This window comes from Ascaphus truei, chromosome 2, assembly GCF_040206685.1.
Source record: "Ascaphus truei isolate aAscTru1 chromosome 2, aAscTru1.hap1, whole genome shotgun sequence".
Taxonomy (NCBI): domain Eukaryota; kingdom Metazoa; phylum Chordata; class Amphibia; order Anura; family Ascaphidae; genus Ascaphus; species Ascaphus truei.
The window spans coordinates 461,151,168-461,174,781 of record NC_134484.1 but is presented as its reverse complement, the minus strand read 5'-3'; the positions used below and the strand labels follow the sequence as shown (position 1 = coordinate 461,174,781).

General features: G+C 44.3%; 1 protein-coding gene across 31 annotated transcripts in view; it reads left to right on the top strand.

Moving 5' to 3' along the window:
* The window catches only part of OBSCN (obscurin, cytoskeletal calmodulin and titin-interacting RhoGEF), a 462,171-nt gene that overhangs the window by 187,366 nt on the left and 251,191 nt on the right, over positions 1–23,614 (top strand). For all 31 annotated transcript variants that reach the window (XM_075588062.1, XM_075588043.1, XM_075588055.1 and 28 more), the window contains 10 exons: positions 871–1,137; positions 4,387–4,653; positions 6,227–6,493; positions 11,062–11,322; positions 12,609–12,881; positions 14,257–14,523; positions 15,658–15,924; positions 17,428–17,694; positions 19,489–19,761; positions 22,158–22,424. In XM_075588062.1, the coding sequence (XP_075444177.1) occupies positions 871–1,137; positions 4,387–4,653; positions 6,227–6,493; positions 11,062–11,322; positions 12,609–12,881; positions 14,257–14,523; positions 15,658–15,924; positions 17,428–17,694; positions 19,489–19,761; positions 22,158–22,424 (2,676 nt within the window). The remainder of the gene's footprint in view (positions 1–870; positions 1,138–4,386; positions 4,654–6,226; positions 6,494–11,061; positions 11,323–12,608; positions 12,882–14,256; positions 14,524–15,657; positions 15,925–17,427; positions 17,695–19,488; positions 19,762–22,157; positions 22,425–23,614) is intronic.

The window sequence follows — 23,614 nt, the reverse complement described above, 5'->3', positions numbered from 1 at the left end:
CTAAAAATATCACAGAAATAGTTTGGGGGCCAAAAATCACTGCTTTATCACTAGTGATATAGTATGTCCGAGAACCCATGGTGGAAAAAACACTCAGGAGAGGAGAGGAGTACAATATATACAGGTTTATTTACCAGCCGGCTGTGTACAGTAGTAGCCAATATGGGTGAGGAAGTCCAACGGAATCCGAGGTCGTACACGGTACTGTGTTGTGTAGTACTAAGGGAGTAAGCACAATCAACAACCATACTAGTCCGGGTCATACATAGGCAGGCAGCGTTAATAGTAATAATGTGTTAGGCAAAGGCAAGTCCAAAATCTGGTCTGAGGTTTATACTTGATACTTAGCTGAAGGGAGTAAGGCAGAAGCAAGGTCCAGAATCCGGTCTGGGTCAAACACAGGCAGAGTAACTTAGAGGCAGGAAACTGGAGACAAGAGACAGGCGTGTGCACCATGCAACTCGGTGGGTTCCAACACGGAGTAGGTCTCCTTCCGAGGATTAAATAGTATCAACCCCGGAAGTGGGCGTGCCCTTGTGGCAGGGGTTTATGGGGATTGTAGTCTTTTCCACTAACGGCCTGGTGGACACTTGTAGCACTGCAGCCTAAACCTTTTGCCATGAGTGCAAAATCCTTTAGAACTGCAGATCCTCTGGACCTGTCGGCGGACCGGCCTTACATTATGGCTTTGCGTTCATAAGAAAAATCAGTGTTATCCATGATATCGCCAGTTGTTTTCAATATCGAACATTAGTGAATTTGGCCCATTGTTTTATTCAGTCTATAATGGTATTTTATCCAACAGAGAAGCTCTATAATTGTTCATATCTAATGGGATTTGAGACACAGTGTTCCTCTGTTGCTTTTCAGCCCTTCCTGCACTATTTAAAGAAGAACTGAAGAGTGTTGAAGTCACAGAGGGAGAAACAACCACACTGCACTGTGAGCTCAGCAAATCCGAGGCGTCGGTCAAATGGCTGAAAGGAACCACGGGGCTGAAATCTGGGGACAAGTTCAAAATGAAACAGAAAGGTCCAATAGCCGAGCTGCTCATCTACAATCTCGACACGACCGATACTGGAGATTACACTTGTGTTTGTGGAGAAGAGAAGACAACTGCTGACCTAACGGTCAAAGGTAAATATGTATTGTATTCATAGTTAAAGATTGGTGTGTAATCCACTGTATGACATTTCAGTAAAGGTAGTTAGTGGGGCATATACTACATTTCAATGCAGTCTGGGCTGCATCTTCTGGATCCACAAGGCACCTACCAGTTACCGCCGTATTTACTGACTGTCTGATAGGCATTGTGTGGCTGCAGATAAGATAAGGTTTGGCTCCAAAATACACAGAGCAGAAGGCGCCTCCGGCGCCTGACAATAAAATGGAGTTATAGCGTATTTATTAGGTGGCGGTGGAGTCGTCCATTCCACCTGCTTGAAATAGGCAATTTGGAAGAACTACATTGACTTAAAGCTGATTTACACCTGAGAATAAATGTAAACCAACCATATGATTTACAGTATATGTGAGTCTGTCACAATTTACAGTACGTATTTATTTCTATGTTGATTTAAATAAAATAGATTAAAAAATGTTTTACATTTATTGTATATTGAAGTGTACAATACTTTTATTTTTTTCCACTTAAATTTTTTATTGAGTATCAAGGCAGAGATATACAGAAAATACTTTTTGTTTTTAAACACAGCTTTTATGATTTTTTTCTCGTGATGTACGAAAGCATATTACATGCTATTCCTTGTATATACTGTATGCACTGTACGATGGTTACCTTACAGTCACCAAACATACTTATTTCACGTGACTTCCCATTCAAACCATCTGCACACAGAATGGTTTAAATGTGACGTATTATAGAAGACGCCTGATTGAGGCATTATAGCCGGGTGCGGATAGACAACAAATGCCAGCTATTTGAATGCATTTCCCCCAGAAGTAGTCCTATTTTTCAGAAGATGGTGGCACACTGTAAGGACATCTTGCCAAGAGACGTCTACAGATGTCTTGCTTGTATGAAATAATGTAGCTAACAAGAATGAGATATATATTACACTTAAAATGAAGAGATTTGCACTTATAGTAAGCATACATGTTTGATAGCCAAATGTATTTTAAAAGGAATAGAAAAGGATCCCAACGTTCCTGGAAATAAGCTCTGTGGTCACACAAAAGCAGAACCCTCCTGAAAATCTCATGAAACATTCCATGTGTTGGTTGAGATTAACAAGCCCATTAGATTCTCTGCTACATTTGTGTTTCAATAACAGCAACAACAAAATCTATAAGCGGTCAACCACATTTCGAGACGAACAATTGTAATTGATTTTGACAGTAGAGGAAGGTAAAATAAAGAGGCCATGGGGAATAAGAGCTGGCAAAGAAAGCACAATTGAGAAAGAGAAAGCCTGGTTAAAAATAGACCTTCAGGAAAGCAGAATGGTTTATTGGTGAAAGTCACGTTACCAAAACAAATCCTCTCTGGCTTGTTCTTTACAGAGTAGTCTGAAAGGAAGTAGATTGTATGAGGCTAATATAGCACTGTGATATATATCACCTCTTGACGTCATGACATAGCAAGTAGTTCAATTGTTACAAAACTTCTTCACTGAGCTCCCCAACCCCCCAATTTTTTTTTATTGTTTCCCTTGTTGGACCCCTATTTTGTGTGTCTGGCACAAAGTAAAAAGAATAAGGTTTGGATGTTACGCTCCCAAAAATGTAGATTTGAAAGAATGAGTAATTGTTTTGAACTTATTAGCTGTCAATGTTAATTACAGGCAGGGAAACTGCCCTCTTTTCTCTACGTCTCTATTTCTCTTTGTTACTACTGTATTTCTCTGTCACTCTCGGTGCCGACCTCTCTCTGGGGGGAATAAGTGGGAGTTTCCATGCAGTTACCAGATCAGTGCTGTCGGACTTTAATTAAATAATGGAATTTCCCCATGAAAATGGGCAATATATCACAGACGTGTATTTCGCTGTATTCATTAAACAGTTCCCGCATGTCCAAACCATCAGAAAACTGCCCTTTAGGACGCAATTTGGTTCTGGCTGTGCAATTCTGTGTGATATGCACATTTTGTATACACAGAAAGCAAACTTAATAATAAGTCATTCACATGTTAACCAGACACATTTTATGCAAAAATTGTATACAAATGAGATGCCTTGGGAATTACTTTGTCTGCAAAGATAATACTTAATCATGAATACAGCGATAAAATCCAATTTTTGTAGGGTCAGATTACATTTTTAAGGACATCATGCATGGTAAATATCGCACTTTTATAAATAGGCCCCTAAATCCTCCCATTCCTTTTCTACCTTTGTATCTCTGTGTCTCTGCATGTCTTTCCTGTCACACTTCTAGGTCCCTGAGACCCCCAAGTTATGTAACTTTGAAGTAGTAGCCAAACAAATAGCCAAATAAAAATCCGATGAATAGTCTATATAGCAGGGATGCGCAAACTGGGGGGGCGCAAAATTTTCTGGGGGGGGGGGGGACGCGGCGCTTACAGAGGCCCCGTGCTGTTCCCCAAAGCATTGAAATTAAATGCTGGGGGAGCACACGCGTGGCCTCTGTAACTCACTTACCAGGTCTCCGGTGGCTTCTGGTGATGCGTCGCTATGACAACGCAGCGCCAAATGACGCCGCAGGGTCAAATGATATAGTGTTGCCATGGCAACGTGACGTCACATAATGCTATGACAGAAAACGACAGAGAGCAGGTAAGGGGGGGGGGAGCAAACAGGGGGACGAGCAGGCAGGGGAGCACAGACGGTAAAGATTACGCACCCCTGGTCTATAGATAGGGTGAACATATTTTTCCGGCATAAACCAGGACAAATGTTGCGCATGCGTGGCCGACCAAAACCAAAAGCCGGGACATTTACAAAAAAGTCGGGACGCCAGGACAAAGACTAAAAAAACGGGACCGTCCCAGCTAAACTGGGACATCTGGTCATCTATAGAGTTCAGATATCCAATACACAGCGTTAGTTTATGGGAGATTAGTGGGACGTTGTTTGTATTTTCTAGGACCCTTTACTCAAACGTGCCCATTTATGTTAACAACAGTCTTTCCCGTTTTTTTTACGTTTCTAAACTAAAACTTAATTTGTCATTATTTTCAACGTAGGTCAGTAAAAATGTCCAGGTTTACATTTTCAGGTTATTACATGTTACTGGCATACCTGTATAGGACTGGGGAACCACTCAGACATAAATAGAATACAATGCATATCTATTCGGGATGTCATGTTAATGATGCTTAATTCTGGTCTGATCTCCTTTTGCTTCTCCATGTCAATGATGCATATATACATGAGCAGCCATTAATAACTACACTTGCTCTCCAGCACTGCCTGTTGTGTTCACACGTCCCCTCAAGAATACTGAAGCACAGGAAGAGGATACAGTAACATTACCATGTGAAGTGTCCAAGCCTAATGCTCCAGTGGAATGGAGGAGAGGGGGCTTAGGTCTGCAACCTGGCAGCAAATATGAGATGAGGCAGAGGGAACACGCTGCAGAGCTGTTAATACACAACCTTAAGCTTGAAGACACAGGGGAGTACAGCTGTGATTCTGGGGACCAGGAAACCAAAGCATACCTCACAGTGAAAGGTAACTTCCAATGGGTTTTTGTGAAGCATTGCACGGAGAAGAGATGTCTGTTTGCTAAGGCACCATTGTCTGAACTGGAGACCCATTGATAGATCTGTTTCATAAATATAAATATACAATGAGTATCTCAGCCAATTAAATTAAACATACTGCTAGTTGAACTTGATGGACACGTCCTTTTTCAACAACCGACTACTATGTAACAACTGTGTGTAACTATGTTTGACATTGGGCAAGTAGCGCTATCTCCCTTTGGCATCCGCTCAATTTACTGCGAAGATGTCAAGGTGTCCACACTTTTGTTTCTTAATAAACCTGAAGGGGCTGATCATGTAGCAAACAGGAGAAATAAGACAGGCTTCATAACCTATTTTTTTATTTTATTTTTAAAGCTCCTAGTGCAACTATCTGAACATTTGCTCATTAGATGGGTACAAATAAATGTCCCGTCTCTCAGTATATTTCAAATAGTCCACGGCCCGGATATTTTCTCAATTTATTCAGAGACGATAGAAAACATCTTTCACAGCATCATTTCAGTCGGTTAAATCAGCGGTGCGCAAACTGTGGGGCGCGACCCCCAGGGGGGGCGCGAGACTGCCGACGGGGGGCGCGGGGTTTACAGAGGCCCCGCGCGCTTCCCGAAAGCACTTAAATTAAGTGCCGGGGGAGCTGCAGGGCCTCTGTAAACCATACTTACCCGTGGCTCCCGCGGCTTCCTCCCGGCGTCGCCATGGCAACGCGGCGTCAAAATGACGCTGCGAGGTCATGTGACGTCACGTTGCTATGGCAACGTGACGTCATTACGCCGGAGCGAGGGTAAGTTGGGGTTGGGGGGGCGCGGGAGTGAGGGGACAGCCGGCAGGGGGGCGCAGGGAAAAAAGTTTGCGCCCCCCTGGGTTACATCATTCAGGCAAATAGAATTTAGTTATAGTTGAGAATCGTTAGCTTAGATGCTCTTAGTTTGGTGGTGTTAAATTATTCTGAATTCTATACATTCAAATACACTGTTTATACATTTGAATCAATACCTGTTTCTCTCACTGTCAGCCAAAATGTTCTTAGTCAATCAACAACATTAGAAATTTACTTTGATTTAAACGAACCTCTTTGTTCTGTCAATAAGTAACTATAGTTAATCCTATGTTCCTTATCTTTTAAGACCCATCTCTATTGTATTGTCTTTCTACTACTAACTATCTATTTAACTAACCTTTGATTCCAAACTCAAGACCATATACTATTCAAATCAGCAGACATTAAACATACCAAGTTTCTAAAATCACATATAACATGTCTACTACCCCTGTCTGTCTTCAGACTGATTTACCTTTTTATCTTTGCAGAGGCAGCTAATAATTTTCCAATATCATTTCTAACTTAATACTAAATGACTTATTTGAACTAGTTACATGCTGAATATATATATCTAAGGAGAATATTCATGATTAATATTTAGGCTTGGAATCGTCCTATCCTCACTATCGTCGATAGATCTGTGAGAACATGCTCTGTGTGGAGATATTTGTTAGGATACACTGTTTGCTCAGTTTGATTGCCTATTGTATTTCAGCTCTCCCAATACTCTTTACGAAAGAGCTGAAGAACACGGAAGTGGAGGATGGAGTCACAGTTACACTTCGCTGTGAGACCTCCAAGCTCAATGTTCCTGTGGAGTGGAGGAAGGGCACAGTGGGGCTCTTCCCTTGTGTTAAATATGAGATGAGACAAGAGGGACCCGTGGCGGAGCTGGTGATCTATGATGCTGAAGCAGAAGACGCAGCTGATTACACATGTGATTGCGGAGACGCGCAGACTACGGCAACTGTTAAAGTGAATGGTCAGTCAGATTACCGGGCTGCAGTGGATATGTTTCACACATGGAGGCAGCAGTGGAGTTATTTCATGTTTATATCTAGTTTAGAGCAACGTACCTTTACTCTTTCCTTATCAAACTGATTGAATTCTACATTGTGAAGCCCTCTAATGACACATACAGTACTATGTTATAAAAAGCAAGCTTAAAGTAACATTTGCCAGGCTCGTTACAGATGGACGCCGTGCTCAATTTTCTTTGAGCTGTCTTATATTTACACCATATCTTTGTTGCATTATAGGCATTTCAGTTGTGCTTTTTTCTTAGTTAAAGACACAACTATGGCATTTTTGTGCATTTGCCATTGTGCCTAGATTTAATATGTATACCATATTTGTTAAAGCAGCAATGGGCTGTGGGTGAGAGGGAAGGGGGGAGGTCCCCAGAAATAAAGAAAAAGCCTGGTTTAACTCTGAAGGAGGAAGGACCCCCCGCTTGGAATGCTGGGAACAAATTCAGTACACAAAATGACCGGGCTTGCTCTTTCATGTGTTCCTAGTTTGTAGTGATGCATATGCGTCATCTTAGTAACGTGGTGGAGTGTTGCTTTGTTTATTGCCTCTTGCACATTTAATCTTTACTTGTGCCTAATGTCTTTTTGTGTTGCACATGCTGTATGAGAAATAATTTGTAAAGCCTACTTTGTTTAGGTTAATAGAAAATAATTGATGCAAACCGACTAGGCAGCTAGCATGTAAACATTGTGTTTCATATTAAGCTCCATTGGCTGCTATAACACAAGGACTAGCTATCTTTTCACTGACATTTCATGGGAACCCGAAATCTGGAACTCCTTTGTTTACATCTCGGGATGTCATCCTTTTGTAAAGAAAAAAGCCCTAATTGTAATTAGAACATGCATTAAACATTCATTAAAATATTTTCTTTCCACAAATTTGCATCTAAAAGAATATCTGGATTGAACACTCTCCAAATTTTGGGGGAAACACATAAGGTTAAAGATGCTATTCACTTAAGAATGATTATCAAGTGTTAAAGGTCACCTGAAAGATGCCAACATGCTTAGATATGAGTGTATTAAATGTGGCACTAGCACTATATCCCTATGTTTGGATATTACAGTGCTAGTTGGCCCTTTTCTGCTTGATGTGTCTGCAAAGTCTTAATTAGCCATATCCTTTTCTAAGATGGCAGCAGAGAAGCTTCGTGAAAGTGCGCCAATAAGTAACCTTTAACTCATTGAAAGCTCCCCGGCTATTGGCACTGCCAACAGGAAGCTACCAGTGAACCAATCATTAGTTGTTACTCACTGACAGTTTCCTGTTGCCAGCCATTTTAAGCCAAGGGGCTACCAATGGAGAGTTGCGTAGTGACAGTCCAACACCTGGAGACTGCAGTGTGACATATTAAAAAGTACAAATTGTTATCTCTCTTGGTTCGGGTTTCCCTTTGCCTTATGTTTATATAATGTTTTAATGCTCTCATCCCCAACTGTTGATCTCCTCTTCGCTCTCTACCACGTGCCCTCTTGACCCCATTCCCTCCAATCTCCTAAAACCTCTTGCTCCTACTATAATCCCTATGCTCACACAGATTTTTAACCCCTCCCTCTACTTGGGTACCTTTCCATCCTCCTTCAAACATGCAACAGTCATACCATTGCTTAAAAACAGCAAGCTTGACCCTACCTGTCTTTCTAACTATCGACCTGTCTCCCTCCTGCCTTTTGCCTATAAACTCCTTGAACATCTTGTATTCTCTCGCCTGCTCCATTTTCTCTCTCCTAGACCCTCAACAATCTTGCTTCTGCACTGCTCACTCCACTGAAACAGCCCTCACTAAAATAACTAATGACCTCCATGCTGCCAAAGACAGAGAACATTACACTCTGCTCATATTACTCGATCTCTCTGCAGCATTTGACACAGTGGATCACCCTCTCCTCCTTCACATTCTCCATAATCTTGGTATTCGTAACAAAGCTCTATCCTTGATCTCATCTTATCTCTCCCATCGTACTTTTAGTGTCTCTTCTACTAACACCTCCCCCGCCTCTATCGATCTCTCTGTGGGGTACCCCAGGGCTCTGTCCTAGGACCTCTCCTCTTTTCTCTCTGCACACTCTCTATGTGACCGAATCACATCTCTTGGGTCCAAATATCACCTCTATGCTGACGACACACAAATTTACTTCTCAACCAGTGACCTTACACCTGCTGTACAGACCAACGTTTCTGAATGTCTCTCTGCGATATCATCTTGGATGGCACTCCGCCGACTTAAACTCAACATATCAAAAACAGAGCTCCTCATATTTCATCCCAAACCTGGCCCCACTACTGTTGGAAGTTTTGTAATACACCCAGTAGCGCACACACGCTACATAGGGGTCACACTCGACTCCTCTCTCACATTCTCCTCTCACATTCAAAACGTATCTAAAACCTGTCGCTTTTTCCTCCGCAATATTAGAAAGATACTCCCTTTCCTCTGTTGCTCCACTGCTAAAACTCTGACTCAGGCCCTCATTCTCTCCCGTCTTGAAAACTGTAACCTCCTGCCGTCCGGCCTTCCTGTCTCTCACCTGTCTCCCCTACAATCTATCCTTAATGCTGCTGCCCGAATCTCTTTATTCTTTCCAAAATCTGTCTCCGCGCCTCCCCTGCTGAAATCCCTCTCCTGGCTTCCTATCAAATCCCGCATCTCACTTTCAATTCTCCTCCTCACTTTTAAAGCTTTACATTCTTCTGCCCCTCCTTACAGCTGAACCCTAATTTCTCACTATGCACCATCCCAACTCTTGCGTTCCGCTCAAGGATGTCTTCTCTCTACCCCCTTTGTATCTAAAGCCCTCTCCCGCCTTAAGTCTTTCTAACTGACTGCCTCACACCTCTGGAATGCCCTTCCCCTCAATACCCGACTAGCACCCTCTCTATCCACCTTTAAGACCCACCTTAAAACAAACCTGCATAACGAAGCATATGAGTAGCTCCGTGGCTGATACATATACCTTGGCCCCTTGCAGACGCACTTACCAGAATGCTCTACTACTGTATAAACAAGAACGATGAGACCGCGCTTATCAGGAGTCCTCAGCCGCCTTATCATCTTCTTCCCGCAGCTCCAATAATCTCCGGCGATCAACCGGGACCAGCAAACATTTAAACAAAAGAAGGGAGCGCAGAGAAGGCAGGGTGTCAGAGAAATAGTTCAATTTGAATAACATACATAATGCAACTTAAAAACTTACAGTTACTTTTCGCCACTTGATCAAACACATCCCCTCACTCCGCCGATAACAGCACAGCGAGATCCGCAGAGTCCCCCCTCCTCCAACTAACCCGGAACACCACACAGTTGTGAAACCGGAAGTGTACCAGGAGCCGACAGATGGGGAGAAGCTGGTCCTCTCACTGGAGCCGCTGCCTAGCTATAGCAGCGCTCTCAATTGATTCTCTTTGGGGAGGTTCAAATGCCGAACTTATCCCCCACTTGAAAGTAAATGACTTCTTGTGGGGACTGTATAATAACCCTCTATGCATTTCGCGCTTCTTCAGGAGGCTCCTCCACCTCCCGAAGTAGCGCAACATAGCGCAAAACGCATAGAGGGTTATTATACAGTCCCCACAAGAAGTCATTTACTTTCAAGCGGGGGATAAGTTCGACATTTGAACCTCCCCAAAGAGAATCAATTGAGAGCGCTGCTATAGCTAGGCAGCGGCTCCAGTGAGAGGACCAGCTTCTCCCCATCTGTCGGCTCCTGGTACACTTCTGGTTTCACAACTGTGTGGTGTTCCGGGTTAGTTGGAGGAGGGGGGACTCTGCGGATCTCGCGGTGCTGTTATCGGCGGAGTGAGGGGATGTGTTTGATCAAGTGGCGAAAAGTAACTGTAAGTTTTTAAGTTGCTTTATGTATGTTATTAAATTTGAACTATTTCTCTGACGTCCTGTCTTCTCTGCGCTCCCTTCTTTTGTTTGAATGCCCTCCTACTGTCTCTGTGCGTTCTTCCTACCTACCAAATAGATTGTAAGCTCTTCGAAGCAGGGACTCCTCTTCCTAAATGTTACTTTTATGTCTGAATCACTTATTCCCGTGTTCTGTTATTTGTATTATGTGTTATTTATATGACTGTCACATGTATTACTGCTGTGAAGCACTATGTACATTAATGGCACTATATAAATAAAGACACACACTCATACATACATATAATTATTTGTATTGAAAATTGTTTGCATGCTCCAGCTTTAGTTGAAAGTTCTAGTAGCCGGACCTAGACACATGTAGGTCCGTTGTGCCAGTACACTTGATAAAGAAACCTATGAGGTTTTGAAAGATCTGGACACTACATATCATGTATGAAGGACCCTCATGTGAGTCCCTTATATGCATATTTGAACTGTTACAACTGTAATTTTTGCTAGTCCTATTATACACAGCATATAACATAAAAACTTTACAGTTGAAATTTTTTTATAATTAGTTTAAAAAAACTAGTTTTATAATTAGAGAGAAATAGCATATTGAAAAGATAAAATTCACGCCGGGCATCTTTTCTGGTACTTCACAGTCCTCCAGTTCTTGCAGAAATTGCAGAACGTGGAAGCTGAGGAGGGTGGAGCAGCTCGACTCCGTTGTGAGGTCTCGGCCAAGAAGGCCTCGGTGGAGTGGAGAAAAGGACCAGAGAAGCTCCAGCCCAGCGCCAAATACGAAATGAAGCACGAAGCTGCTGTCCGAGAGCTAGTTATTCACAGCCTGGAGCCGGAAGACGCTGGGGAGTATTTCTGTGTTGCCCGGAGTAAGAAAACCTCAGCAACACTACAAGTTAAAGGTAAGGGGTTTCCTGCTTGTGTGAGCAGAAAAGGTGCAAAGCAATTGCTTCATAAATGACCGTATGGCGCAAGTGATTAATAATGACATTTCATTGTAATACTGTCTGATATTTGGAAGGCTACAGATAATGATTAATTCAATGCTGTGTTTATACATAGATATTGTAACTTCTGCTGTACCATGCTGCAGGACGGAGTTTTACACACCAACTAACCTTCCTCCTCCTTCTAGGGCACTCTGCTCTGTTTTATCTATGCTTATTAGGAAAGATTAGGAGGACCTATATATATACAGCTTGGGGGAGAGAGGGAGATATGATAGCAACTTTCACATATATAACGGGTTTCAATACTGTGGAGGGGGGAAGCATATTTCAGAGAGAGAGAGGAGTGCTGGGACAAGGGGGCATGCTCTGAAGCTGGAGGGTTTCAGGCTAAGGGGAAACGCGAGGAAGTGCTTCACAGAAAAGTGGTGGATTTGTGGAGTAGCCACCCAGCAGAGGTGGTAAGGGGTAATGCTGCAAGGGAATTACAAAATGTTTGGGAGTCTATCCTAAATATGAAAGAAAGCCAAGGATCAAACATGGAAAGGAAAATGGGCCGGCTAGTTTGGCCAAGTGATTATTTTCTCCTGGCAAATTCGATGTATTTATGCTGCGCTCTATATATACGGTACAGCAAGGCCCCGCTTCTCGGCGCCGGCTTTTCGTCAATCCGCCGTTACGGCGGCACTGAGAAGGGGGCCAGTCCAAAGTCGCGCATGTGCAGAACGGGCCGGGCCGAGGTCACGCATGCGCAGAATGGGCCGGGGTCGCGCATGTGCAGAATAGGGGGTTTGCCGAGGTTGCGCATGCGTAGAATGGCGCATTGCCAGTCTGCGCATGCGCACCTACCAAAAATCGCCGGTTCTGCTTTCCAGTGATTTTCGCTTTGCGGCGGGCCCTTAAGAACAGAACCCGCCGCATGCCCGGGGCCCTCCTGTACTAATGTCAGGGAGAGGAAGGCCAAGCAGTCTTCGTCTTGAAACCCCTTTATCAAACCTCTCCATCTGTTTCACCTATGGACACATACAGCACAAATAGTATACATTTGAATACATGGGAAATAAGGCATAATTACACCATGGTCATTAGTTAGTGAGACAGCCATGAGGGTCACAGTTGGTCCAATTTAAAGTATCACATTATGAAAAACAAAATCCAGGAGGAACGCAACTGTTGCGGTCACAGCGCGCTGGCAATGACATATTGTCAACAAAGATGTATTTTTGTGTTTTATTATCCAGCCCCAGATGTCACTATTGTTCACGGCCTTAAAGATGTGTCAGTCTTTGCCGCAGAGAACGTTTTGTTCCGGTGTGAGGTGTCCCATGCGGACGCCGGCGACGTGGAGTGGAAACTTCAGGGGATAACCCTGCAGAGCAATGAAATGAACGAGATCTCGGTGGAGAGAGGCACGGTTCACACCCTGAAGCTGAGCAATGTGACACAGGAGGATTCGGGCAGTGTCACCTGCCGGGTGGGACCCTACACGTCCACAGCAGATCTTACAGTTAAAGGTAACACGCTCCTAGTGATCGGAGGAAGTTAAAAAAAAAAGAACTTGCTATCCGAGGAGAAGCCATGGGAGTTGGAAGAGCTATTGTATCTGAAGGAATATGGCAAAGTTGGTGCTGCTCTAGGTCAGGGGTGCATAAACTTTTTAAGTCGCCCCCCCCCCCCGCCCTCTTACCTGCTCTCCGGCATCTCCTCGTCTCTGCAACGTCACGGCGTCATGTGACGTCGCGCTGTCATGGCAATGCATGGTCATTTGACACTGCGTTGTCATGGCGACGGGTCGACGGTATGAGAAGATGCAGGAGGAGAAGCCGGAGAAAAGGTAAGAGGTAGTTAGCGAGGCCCCGCAATCTTCCTCCGAAAATCAGTTTAAATGTTGTGGCAAAAAGTGTGTGGCCTCTGTAAGCGCGGGGCTCGGTTCGGCCCCCCTCCCCTTTAAGAACATTTTGCGCCCCTACTCCGCTTGCGCACCCCTGCAGTAAGCTGTTTATGGGAAAGTTTTCTCTATGCAAGTGAAGTCAGTCCTTTAACAGGCTCACAAACGGGAGAGTGGAAAGGAGAATATGTGGGAAGAGAGTAGAGTACAGTGTGTTTAGACAGCCTGACTTACACTCCGAACATTCAGTCTTCATGGCAGCATGGCTGGCGGTTTCATTTTTTTTTTTTTCGCCAGAGCTAATATCACTTTAATTTTGCAGCTGCTTTTGCTCACAATTCAATTTTTACTGAGGTGGCTATACTGAGAGTTCTGGATATTTTGTAACCCGTACAAACTGCCAGGAATATATATTTTACCCTCTAATTAAAATTGTGAATAAATAGATATAAAAAAAAAAACAATAAAAAGATGTGCCAGGCCTTCAGGATATCCCAGCTTCAGCACAGGTGGCTCAATCAGAGTGCTGGGATATCCTGAAAACCTGACCTTTTGGGGGGGTCTTGAGGACTGGGATTGAGCCCCCCTGGCCTAGCGCATCAACCCTTCACTTAAATGGGGAAACGGCAGATATTGCAATGTATACAGTGTATATACAGTTTAGGTTCTTTAAAAACTCCAGCTGTCTCACATTTTAATCTGGTCTGTAACTGTCGCCCATAACATATATTATCTCTGACGGTCCATGAAATGTCTGTAAATATAACATATAACCGTTGTGCATTTAACATAACCATGTGTTGCCATCAGAACTCCGTGCCCAGGACATACTTGAAAACGAGCGGTAACTCTCAATGTGTTACTGCCCGGTAAAACATTTAATAAATAAAGAAATCATTTAGAGGTTAGGGGGTGATGTCCCGGAAGTGAAACTGAACTGTACAAAACAGGTCCCAGTGTAGCTTGTATAACACTCAGATTCAATATCTTGGCCATTCCAGCCCCACTTCCAATCTTCACCAGAGAGCTGCAAAACGTTGACCTGGAAGAAGGCGCCACGGCCCTGCTGCAGTGTGAGCTGTCACAGCCCAATGTCCCGGTGGTATGGAGCAGAGGCACAGAGCGCATCTCTGCCAGTGCCAAGTATGATATGAGAGATTACGGCGCCGTCCAGACACTGCAGATTCATCACCTGGAACCGGAAGACTCCGGAGAATACACTTGCGATATTGGAAACCAGCATACAACGGCAACATTAACTGTGTCAGGTACTGCCGTCATCCTTTCTAAATAATCCGAGTTTAGATAGTTAGTGGTAGGGTTGCCAGGTGTCCAGTATTGAATCGGACTGTCCTGTAATTGGACACTCCGTCCAGTGAAAAGTTTAGAGGTGCTGGGCATGTATGTGTCCGCTATTACCTCTCTGGACATAGGGACCTGACCGGCTTGGGGGGCTGCGGGATTTCCCCGAGCAGGGAGAGAACATGGCTGTTGCTAGGGGGCTGGGTAGCTTCCTCCATCCTGATTCGCAGCTGCTGGGTAATGTAGCCAATCAGGAGGTGGTGTCAGGAGCCTGAGGGTGGAATCAAGGAGAGGAGGAAACAGCACGGAGAGAGAGCGTGTGTGTCTCTCAGGCATGTCGCGCCTTTCACCATTGTGTCCAGTATTTTTGGAGAAGACACCTGGCAACTATATTTAGTAGCCAAATTTAACCTGGAGAAGTGTACATTTACTTTGGTTGTGAAAACTTAGAATGAGCCAATATGAGAGATATTTATAGGTAAGAAACGTTAAAGATCTCCTGTATATGTAGACTTGGGACTCAAACTCTCTCTTGCTGGTCCATTAACAAGAGTAGAAGATAAAGAAAAGGAAGCACTCCTATGCTATTGCATAGTATTAAATGGACTAATTCTTCATCTTCTAAGACATCGGTGGTTCCGTGAACTACTGTCGCTGAGCACCAGTGGCGCTTGTATTCTTACACCGTGAGTGCACCTTTACTTGGACCATTAAAAATAATTACAACCTATGCTGAATCTACACTTCCAAAAGGTTAACAATAAGAAACCATTCAAACAAAAGAAAATAGAAAGCAGTTTTCATTAAACTTTGTCGCCGTCCCGTTCGTTTTCTCTCCCGTACTTTCTCCTTTGTACAGTTCACTTTGCTTTTGTTTTTTTTTACCTTTTATTAATATGTTTAGTTTTGATGCCCTACCTGTGAAATGTAAAAACAAATTCCAGTGTTTTGGGGCTGTCCTGGTGTATTAAATGGACAGATCAAAGAATAGAAACAGGGAGCCATTACAATGCTATCCATATTTCCTATAAGATATCTTCTTGTTTCCATCGTGGTTTCCAATCCTGACTTTATTTCCTCTGCATTTGACATACCTGTAGCCATACCAGTACTTTTTGATCAAGAACTTGAAAGCCAAAAGAGTGAGGAGGGTTCCACTATCACCCTGAGGGCTCAACTCTCAAAGCCCAACGCCCCCGTGCAGTGGAGAAAGGGGCCAGTCCAGCTGCAGTCGGGTGACAAGTACGAAATAAAACAGAAAGGAAAAACCGTGGAGTTAGTAATACACCGCGCTCAGCCGCAGGACTCTGGGGACTACACCTGCGCTACCAGAGACCAGCAGACCACGGCGGCTGTGCTTGTGACAGGTGAGAGCACTGCCACGCACAGCCAAAAATAGAGTGGGTCCCAGGCAAGGATACTAATAAAATGTAATCTTTATTGGTCCATATTTAAAAAAAACAGAGGTAGGTACCCTCCTACGCGTTTTGTACCTACTGGTACTTTATCAAGGAGTGATATGTTCACCCTATGCCAGCCTATAAATACTCTACAGGCTATCCCTGTTTGCGCCAAAAAATTGCAGTCTGATGGACACGCACCCAAACGCAGTGACGTCAGACGCACTGATGCGCGTATTGGAGCGCATATCACTAACCTCTTCTATATCACTTTCTGCTGAAGACTTGTCCAATGATCAGGCGAACACAACAACTTCATGAGTCCTAACATGACATCAGGAAAGATTACGCCCCTGCATTTATAGTTTAGGGAGTCGCCTTTGCTGTCCTGACTTTCCTTTGGCTATACACCTTTAGACATTTCATTCTTGTTGGCCTTGGTAAAATGTCTTGCTACTTATTCTCATATGGCCTTATCCACTCACGTTCCCCTTCCAGGTTGCTCATTGTTCGTGTCTCACTTGCAGGTACAGTATGGCAAAACATCTTGGTTCCTACATATCTAATTTTTAGATGGTGTTACCTTGCTGTACACGTTCTTGGTCCAGCATACTGCCTGCCCTATCATTCCCTTCTACTCCCGCTGTTCCCTACTCCAGACCTTCCCCTAACGCCTGCCCTCCAGGGCATTTCTGGTTGGCTTTTGAAGAGCACTCTGGCTGACTTGAAAGTGAGCTCCCTATGAAACCTTTATAGCCGGTTACCAATGTTATTTCTTTTTTCCAACTTGATTTTGACTTAACTTTATTGTTAAGGCACTAAAAATTCAGTATAGACCAGGGGTGGCCAGCTCCAGTCCTCAAGGGCCACCCACAGGTCAGGTTGTATGCATTTTTCTGCTTCAGCACAAGTGGCTTAATCCCGGGGGGCGCAAACTTTTTTCCCTGTGCCCCCCTGCCGGTGGTCCCCTCACTCCAGTGCCCCCCCCCCCCCCCAACCTCCACTTACCTGCGCTCCGGCGTCATGACGTCACGTTGCCATAGCAACGTTACGTCACATGACCTTGCGGCGTCATTGTGACGCCGCGTTGCCATGGCGACGAAGGAAGCCGTCGGAGCCTAGGTAAGTAAAGGTTTACAGAGGCCCTGCAGCTCCCCCGGCACTTAATTTAAGTGCCTTCGGGAAGCGCGCGGGGCCTCTGTAAACCCCTGCGCCCCCCCCCCCCCCCCGCTGGCTGTCTCGCGCCCCCCTGGGGGTCGCGCCCCCCAGTTTGCGCACCGCTGGCTTAATCAGTGGCTCAGTGAAAGACTGCACCACCTGTGCTGAGACAGGGATATGCTTACAACCTGACCTGTTGGTGGCCCATGAGGACTGGAGTTGACCACCCCTGGTAGAGCGTCAATCATCTTGATTCAAGCCATAAAACATATCACTGCCTATAGTACCTACTGTACCTTTCATTGTTTCCAGCTCTGCCAGTGCAGTTTACACAACCCCTGCAGAATGAGCAAGGGGAAGAGAATGGAACAGTCACCCTGCGTGCTGAGATCTCTCAGCTCAATGCCTCCGTGCAGTGGCAGAAAGCTGGAGTGGCGATCAAGCCTGGGTCCAAGTATGAACTGAAGCAAGCAGGCCATGTGGTGGAGCTTCATATACACAAACTTCAGCAGTCCGACGCGGGAGAGTATGCCTGCGATACAGGAGACCAGCAATCAACAGCTACTGTCTTTGTGAAAGGTATGCACATCATCATAATATTTTATATTAAACCCAGAATACATAACATTTTGAAGCAACAGCATATATTCTAATAATAATAAAATACATTATTTGTATTTTTTTATTATTGCCATTAAAGCTGCAGACCAAGCAATATTCTACATGTGTGTTTTTTTTTAAAATAAATCAGTTCTGTACTATGAGAAAGTACTTGTAGCATTTTTTTTAAATAACTCTGAATGACATTTTAAATGTATTATAATGTAACAAGCAATTTTTGTTTTTATAGCAACCAGTTACAAAGTTACATCCCCTTCCTCATCTGAAACAGGCTCTGGCACACCCCTTTTTGAGCCCTGCCCTCTCTCTAGCAGTGCACCAATTGTAGCTAGTGACTACCTGGTCACATGATCTTCCCCACAGAACTTTGCATCTTTGGTCCTCTTCTGCTGCACTGACAGCCATTTAGTGAACCCTCGAGCCGAATCTTCGCCGATCGAACACAGGAGAACGGATCGATCGGCAACTTAGCTAATTACTTATTATTGTGTGGATTGTATTGATGCACATATTAAAGGGGGGGGGGGAAATAAATAAATAGCAGACTGCTGCTTTAAAGTTGTAGTTTGCGACATTTACACTTTTTTTTCTCTGTTGCCTTTTAACCAACACACAAAAGAGGTTGAAGGAAGAATTACATTTTTGGGGGTCTCTATTTTATTTGTATTAATTGCTTTATTGCCAATATTTCAATAGCCTGCTATTCCTATGCTGGTAGAAATGTGCCTTTTTGAGTCATTGCTATTGAGGTTTTTCTAAACATTACTTGATCACTGCATTCTTGGAGTTGCTGTGCTTTCTTTCTTCAGTTAGCGATGGGCTTCTAACAGAAACAATATTTGGTCCATATTCTGCAAAATGCATTGTTTTGATGTTTGCCGTTAGACATTAGGGTAACAAGCCAGTAAACATATTTAAAATTGTGAAACGACCGTTACGAATGATCAAGAATGTTTTCTATGGCTTCTTCACTTTACCAACACAACACAGGTGCCAGCACTTTAGCTAATATATTCAATGAAGTCAAGCGGTGGAAGTGTAATCTCAAATTTACAGTATTAATACTGCGGTGCATCCAGGAACTTAACTCATATACGCACTAACATTAGATCTCACAGGGAGAGAGAAACAAGGTCCCACAAGGGGAGCACTCACAATATCATTTATTATACCAAATAAGGAGCCAAAATAATAAAATAATACGTGCAAATAAGAGTTGATGAGGATCAAGAAGAGTTCCTCACCACTCGAGGTGACCCGGACAGGTGAGGAATTTCTCATGACCCTCTATCAGTCTTATTTGCACATATTACGATGCTATGCCATTTTGTGATATCTGTCTTTGACACTCTCTGTGGACTTACATTTTTGTATCGGATATTCTGATTTTAACGTGTTATTAGAGTAGGCATTTTTATTTTCATATCTTATTTTGTATAAGGCGATGTTTATTTCAATAAAGTCAAGTTGAAAAGTACATACTCGCCTTATCGGGCCCCGCCCACTTTGCGAGCCAATCAGCCACCGGCTGTACTGTAGGAGGGTAAAACTGAGGAAGCTCCACCTTGGAGGCCTGAAGCAGCCATGTTACTTGTGGCAGGAAGCTCAAACCGAGAGAGACATACATAGAGACACACAGAGACAGAGAGAGACACAGAACCACCTGTGATGAAGCTGGAATATCCTTACAGCCCTTTAGGACTGGAGTTGTCCACCGCTGATCTAACCCAACAATTTTTCTTTCTTTCTTAGAACCAGAACCGTTCATAGTTGAACAGCTGCAGAACATTACTGTGGAGGAAGGAGAAGACGCGGTCTTCCAATGCAAAGTGTCCCGAGAGAAGGTTCCAGACGTACAGTGGTACCTGGCTGGCGTACCTCTACAGCCCAACGAAATGAATGAGATATCTGTTAAGGGAGGGACGGTTCACACGTTGACTTTAAAGAAGGTGTCTCTAGAAGACACGGGCCTCGTCAGTTTTAGAGTAGGACAGAACACAACCGCAGCGCAGCTCGAGGTTAAAGGTAATCCTGTTTATTATTCATTATAATACATGAATTCTGTAACGAGTGCTCACCACAAACAAAATGGGACCGCAAGGCTGAGGTGGGGATGTTGGTAACCACCGACCTACAACTGGGCAGCCACGTCCGGAGTGCAGAGTGGTAGTCGTGTAGCCGTGTCAGGGTAGGAGAAGTCAGAATGGTCGAGGTACTTGCCGTGGTGTAGGATTGGAGAGATCGGATAGTCGTTATGCGGTGCCGGGGTCCAGGGGTATAGAAGGTAGAAGTCAAAATGCACGCCGAGGTCAAGGGTGAGAGAGGCGGAGGTCCAGATACAAGCCGAGGTCAAAACAGGAACAGGATAAGCAAGACAAGACAGCAACAGGGCAGCAGGGTGTTTGAGGCAAACACTAGTACACAAACAGAGGTTTATGCTCAGCCAGTTTGCAGCAGGGCTGACTGAGCATTTAAAGGAAGAGGCAGCCAATGGTAGGGCAGCACACAGCTGCAGGGTAATGAAGAACCGCCCCTAGACATATTCAGTCCACCGGTAAACCGGGGCGGGAGACGTGCAGGTGTGAAATAATTGCTGAAGCAATTAACCCCTCGTGTGCCCAAGGTAGCCTGCGCGTAGCTTGCGTGCGCTGTGCCTCACCTGTGACGTCACGAGGGCGAAGCCTGAGCGAGGTCCGTGCGGTGTCCCCCTGCCTGGCAGAGCGGCGCACATTAGGCGCTTCGTCACGGGACGCATCTCGGAGCGTGCGGTGTACCTCAGCCTGGTAGTGCGGCGTGCGTCACCCGTCCCGTCACGGGGGCGGGACCGACGGACGAGCCTCACAAACTCCCACCCGGGGGAGAAACCCCTGACTGACAAAGCAAATATTCACAGCACTCGCAGCTTACTGCAAGCTGATAAAACGGGTAAAGCTGCCTTCGGATGCCCTGAAACCAACAGAATAAATAACATTTTGTAAGCCTCGGAAGATGAAATTCAGCACATTTTTCTTTTAGTATTACTGAAGAGGGTTTGTATAACCTATTTCATAGATAGTAGTTCATAGTGATCTTCTGAGCAAAGTCCCACAGCTGCAAGGCCGGGGCACAAAAACCCAGCACCAGATTGATGTAAGACATTGAATCCCACTGGAAGGAATATGGAAGATATGTACCCTGTGTCGCACACACTGTGCTCCAAAACTGTTGCAAATTGCTTAATTTTTTTACTCTGTGTGACTCTGCATCAAAGGTCAGCACAACAAATTCAAATCTGTGCAGCCATGCTCACGCTGCGCACGCCCGTGCCCATACGCTCGCGGGCGTTAGGCACTTGCCGAGACAGATTAATTTGTGTTTCAGGCACGCTGAAGGGTCACATGACCTCCTCAACCAATCAGCGCCAGTCACCGCTCGGCCACGGCCCCCTCCCCCAACACGCCCCCTTCCCCCCCCCGCTTGCGCGTTAAAAAAAAATATGCCAGACAGCCGAGCGCTCATGCTTGGAGAGTTGGTGACGTCACCGCTCTCAAGCATGAGCGCGGTCAGCGGCACAGAGGACTCAGCCTTAGCGTAAGATGAGTTGGGGGAGGAGAGATTCAGCGCAGTATTATAATGAGCAGTGTAAAAAGTTGCCTATAACTGGTGCAGTTTTCCTCTCTCTCTGCGCCAAATAAATCCGCCAAGTGGTCTCAGCCTCTGCTCCGAAGAGATCTGCGCCAACTGTAAGACTCAAGATTAGAAAGATTCGTGCACGTGTCGGTGACTCGGTGATGTAGGCGCTCCGTGTTGGGTGCAAACTGCTATTTTTTGATACGTGGAACCCTTTCTGTTTTTGCTAGGCTCAGTTTGACCTCAGTTTTGTGCCCAGAAAACTGTGATAAATAGACCCCAGGAATCCATAATGTTACATCATGTCCAAGTACTGGTTGGCTTTGCAAACGCAGAATAAAGCAGGCTCCGTTTCAAATAACAAGTTACACCTTGATAAAGCGCTTGTAAGGGCGAAACGCGTAGGCGGTGCGTTTTTTTTTTTTTACCTTGTCCATGTGGCGGCAATAAAATAATTTTTTTTATTGGGGGTTCTCTCGTGATTGCTCTTTTTTCTCCTACTTCCCGTTTTCTACCTACACCTGCTTGGATCTCCGTTTCAAATAACCAAAGGCTCTCCCATGAATTTTAGATGGATTGATCCGTTCAAGAAGTTCTTTGTATTATTTAAGAGGAGAGACCGGTCCTGTGCGAACTGTATATAGCAACACGTATAGCCGATAAGATTGCTTATAACTGTTCATGTAGTACTGTATGCAGCCCTGATTTCGTATTAACTTAATCTATTTGAACTCCTCTAATAAAAAAAATAACTGGCAAAATAACTATCATATTTGGCAACACAAAGGACATATCGTTGCTCTTTTCCACAGCCGTGACCTTGATTTTTACCAAGCAACTTCAGGGGGTTGAAGCAGAGGAGACGGGCGAGGCTGTGCTACGCTGCGAGCTTTCGAAGCCTAATGTCCCCGTGGAATGGAGAAGAGGAGCCACACTAATCAGACCGGAAGGGAGGCGTGAAATCAGCGTGGAAGGACCTGCCCACACCTTGCGCATTAAGGACCTGACGTCTGAAGACTCCGGAGAATACAGCTGCAGTGCGGGAGGTGAAAAAACATCAGCTAAACTGGAAGTGAAAGGTAAGGACGGTATTTGAAGGCTGAACCAGGGATGCATTTAGGTTATACTTCTTTTTAAAGACTGAAGTACGGGCCGAAAAAATACATAGAATATTTTGGGGGTGGCAGTAACTTTTCTTCTTTATATTTTAATAAGCTGTCTTCAGGGTGTGTAATCCCTATGTGGCTGCCTGTGCGGGACATATTGAATATAGATGGGCCACCTAAGATTTATAGATACGGCACCTGGTCACTTGGGCTATCAGATGGGTCAGGATTGCTGTTTGGAAGGAAGCATGTAAAATAAACGTGAATCCACCCAGATGTTACATAGTTACACAGTTACATAGTAATTGAGGTTGAAAAAAGAGATGCGTCCATCAAGTTCAACCTATGCTAAATTTAGACGACAGATACTTATCCTACATCCATACTTACAGTATATTGATTCAGAGGAAGGCAAACAAAACCCCTAGTGACATATCATCCAATGATATCTCATAAGGAGATAATAAATTCCTTCCTAACTCCAAATATGGCAATCATATTACTCCCTGAATCAACATCCTATCCATGTTTACTTATTTGGTATATCCCTGTATACCTTTCCTTTTTAAAAAGATGTCCAACTTTTTTTTTAAACAAATCTATTGTATCTGCCATCACAGCCTCCATGGGTAATGAATTCCACATTGTAACTGCCCTTACTGTAAAGAACCCTTTCCGTTGTTGCTGGTGAAATCTCCTTTCCCCCAACCTCAAGGGATGGCCCCGAGTCCTTTGTACTGCCCTTATTCTTTTGAAAGCTCCTTGTATTGCCCTCAAATATATTTGTTTATAGTTATCATATCCCCTCTTAGTTGACTCTTTTCTAATGTAAATACAGGTAAATCTAATTTAGCTAGCCTCTCCTCATAGGTTAGATTGTCCATCCCCTTTATTAATTTGGTGGCTCTTCTCTGCAATTTTTCTAGTTCCTTGTCTTTTCTATGGAGTGGTGCCCCAAATTGTACTCCTTATTCAAGGTGTGACGCTTTATAAAATGCTTTGTTGATTTTTGAGTTTTTTTCCTTCCACGTTGAGTTGCCCTATTCTCCGCACGAGAGATCCCCAGTTTCATGAGAATTTTACCTTTGTATTTACAGGTGAATTACAAAAAAAATCAAGATGGCTACCAGGATCATCCAATAGGAATCCACAATGTCATGTCC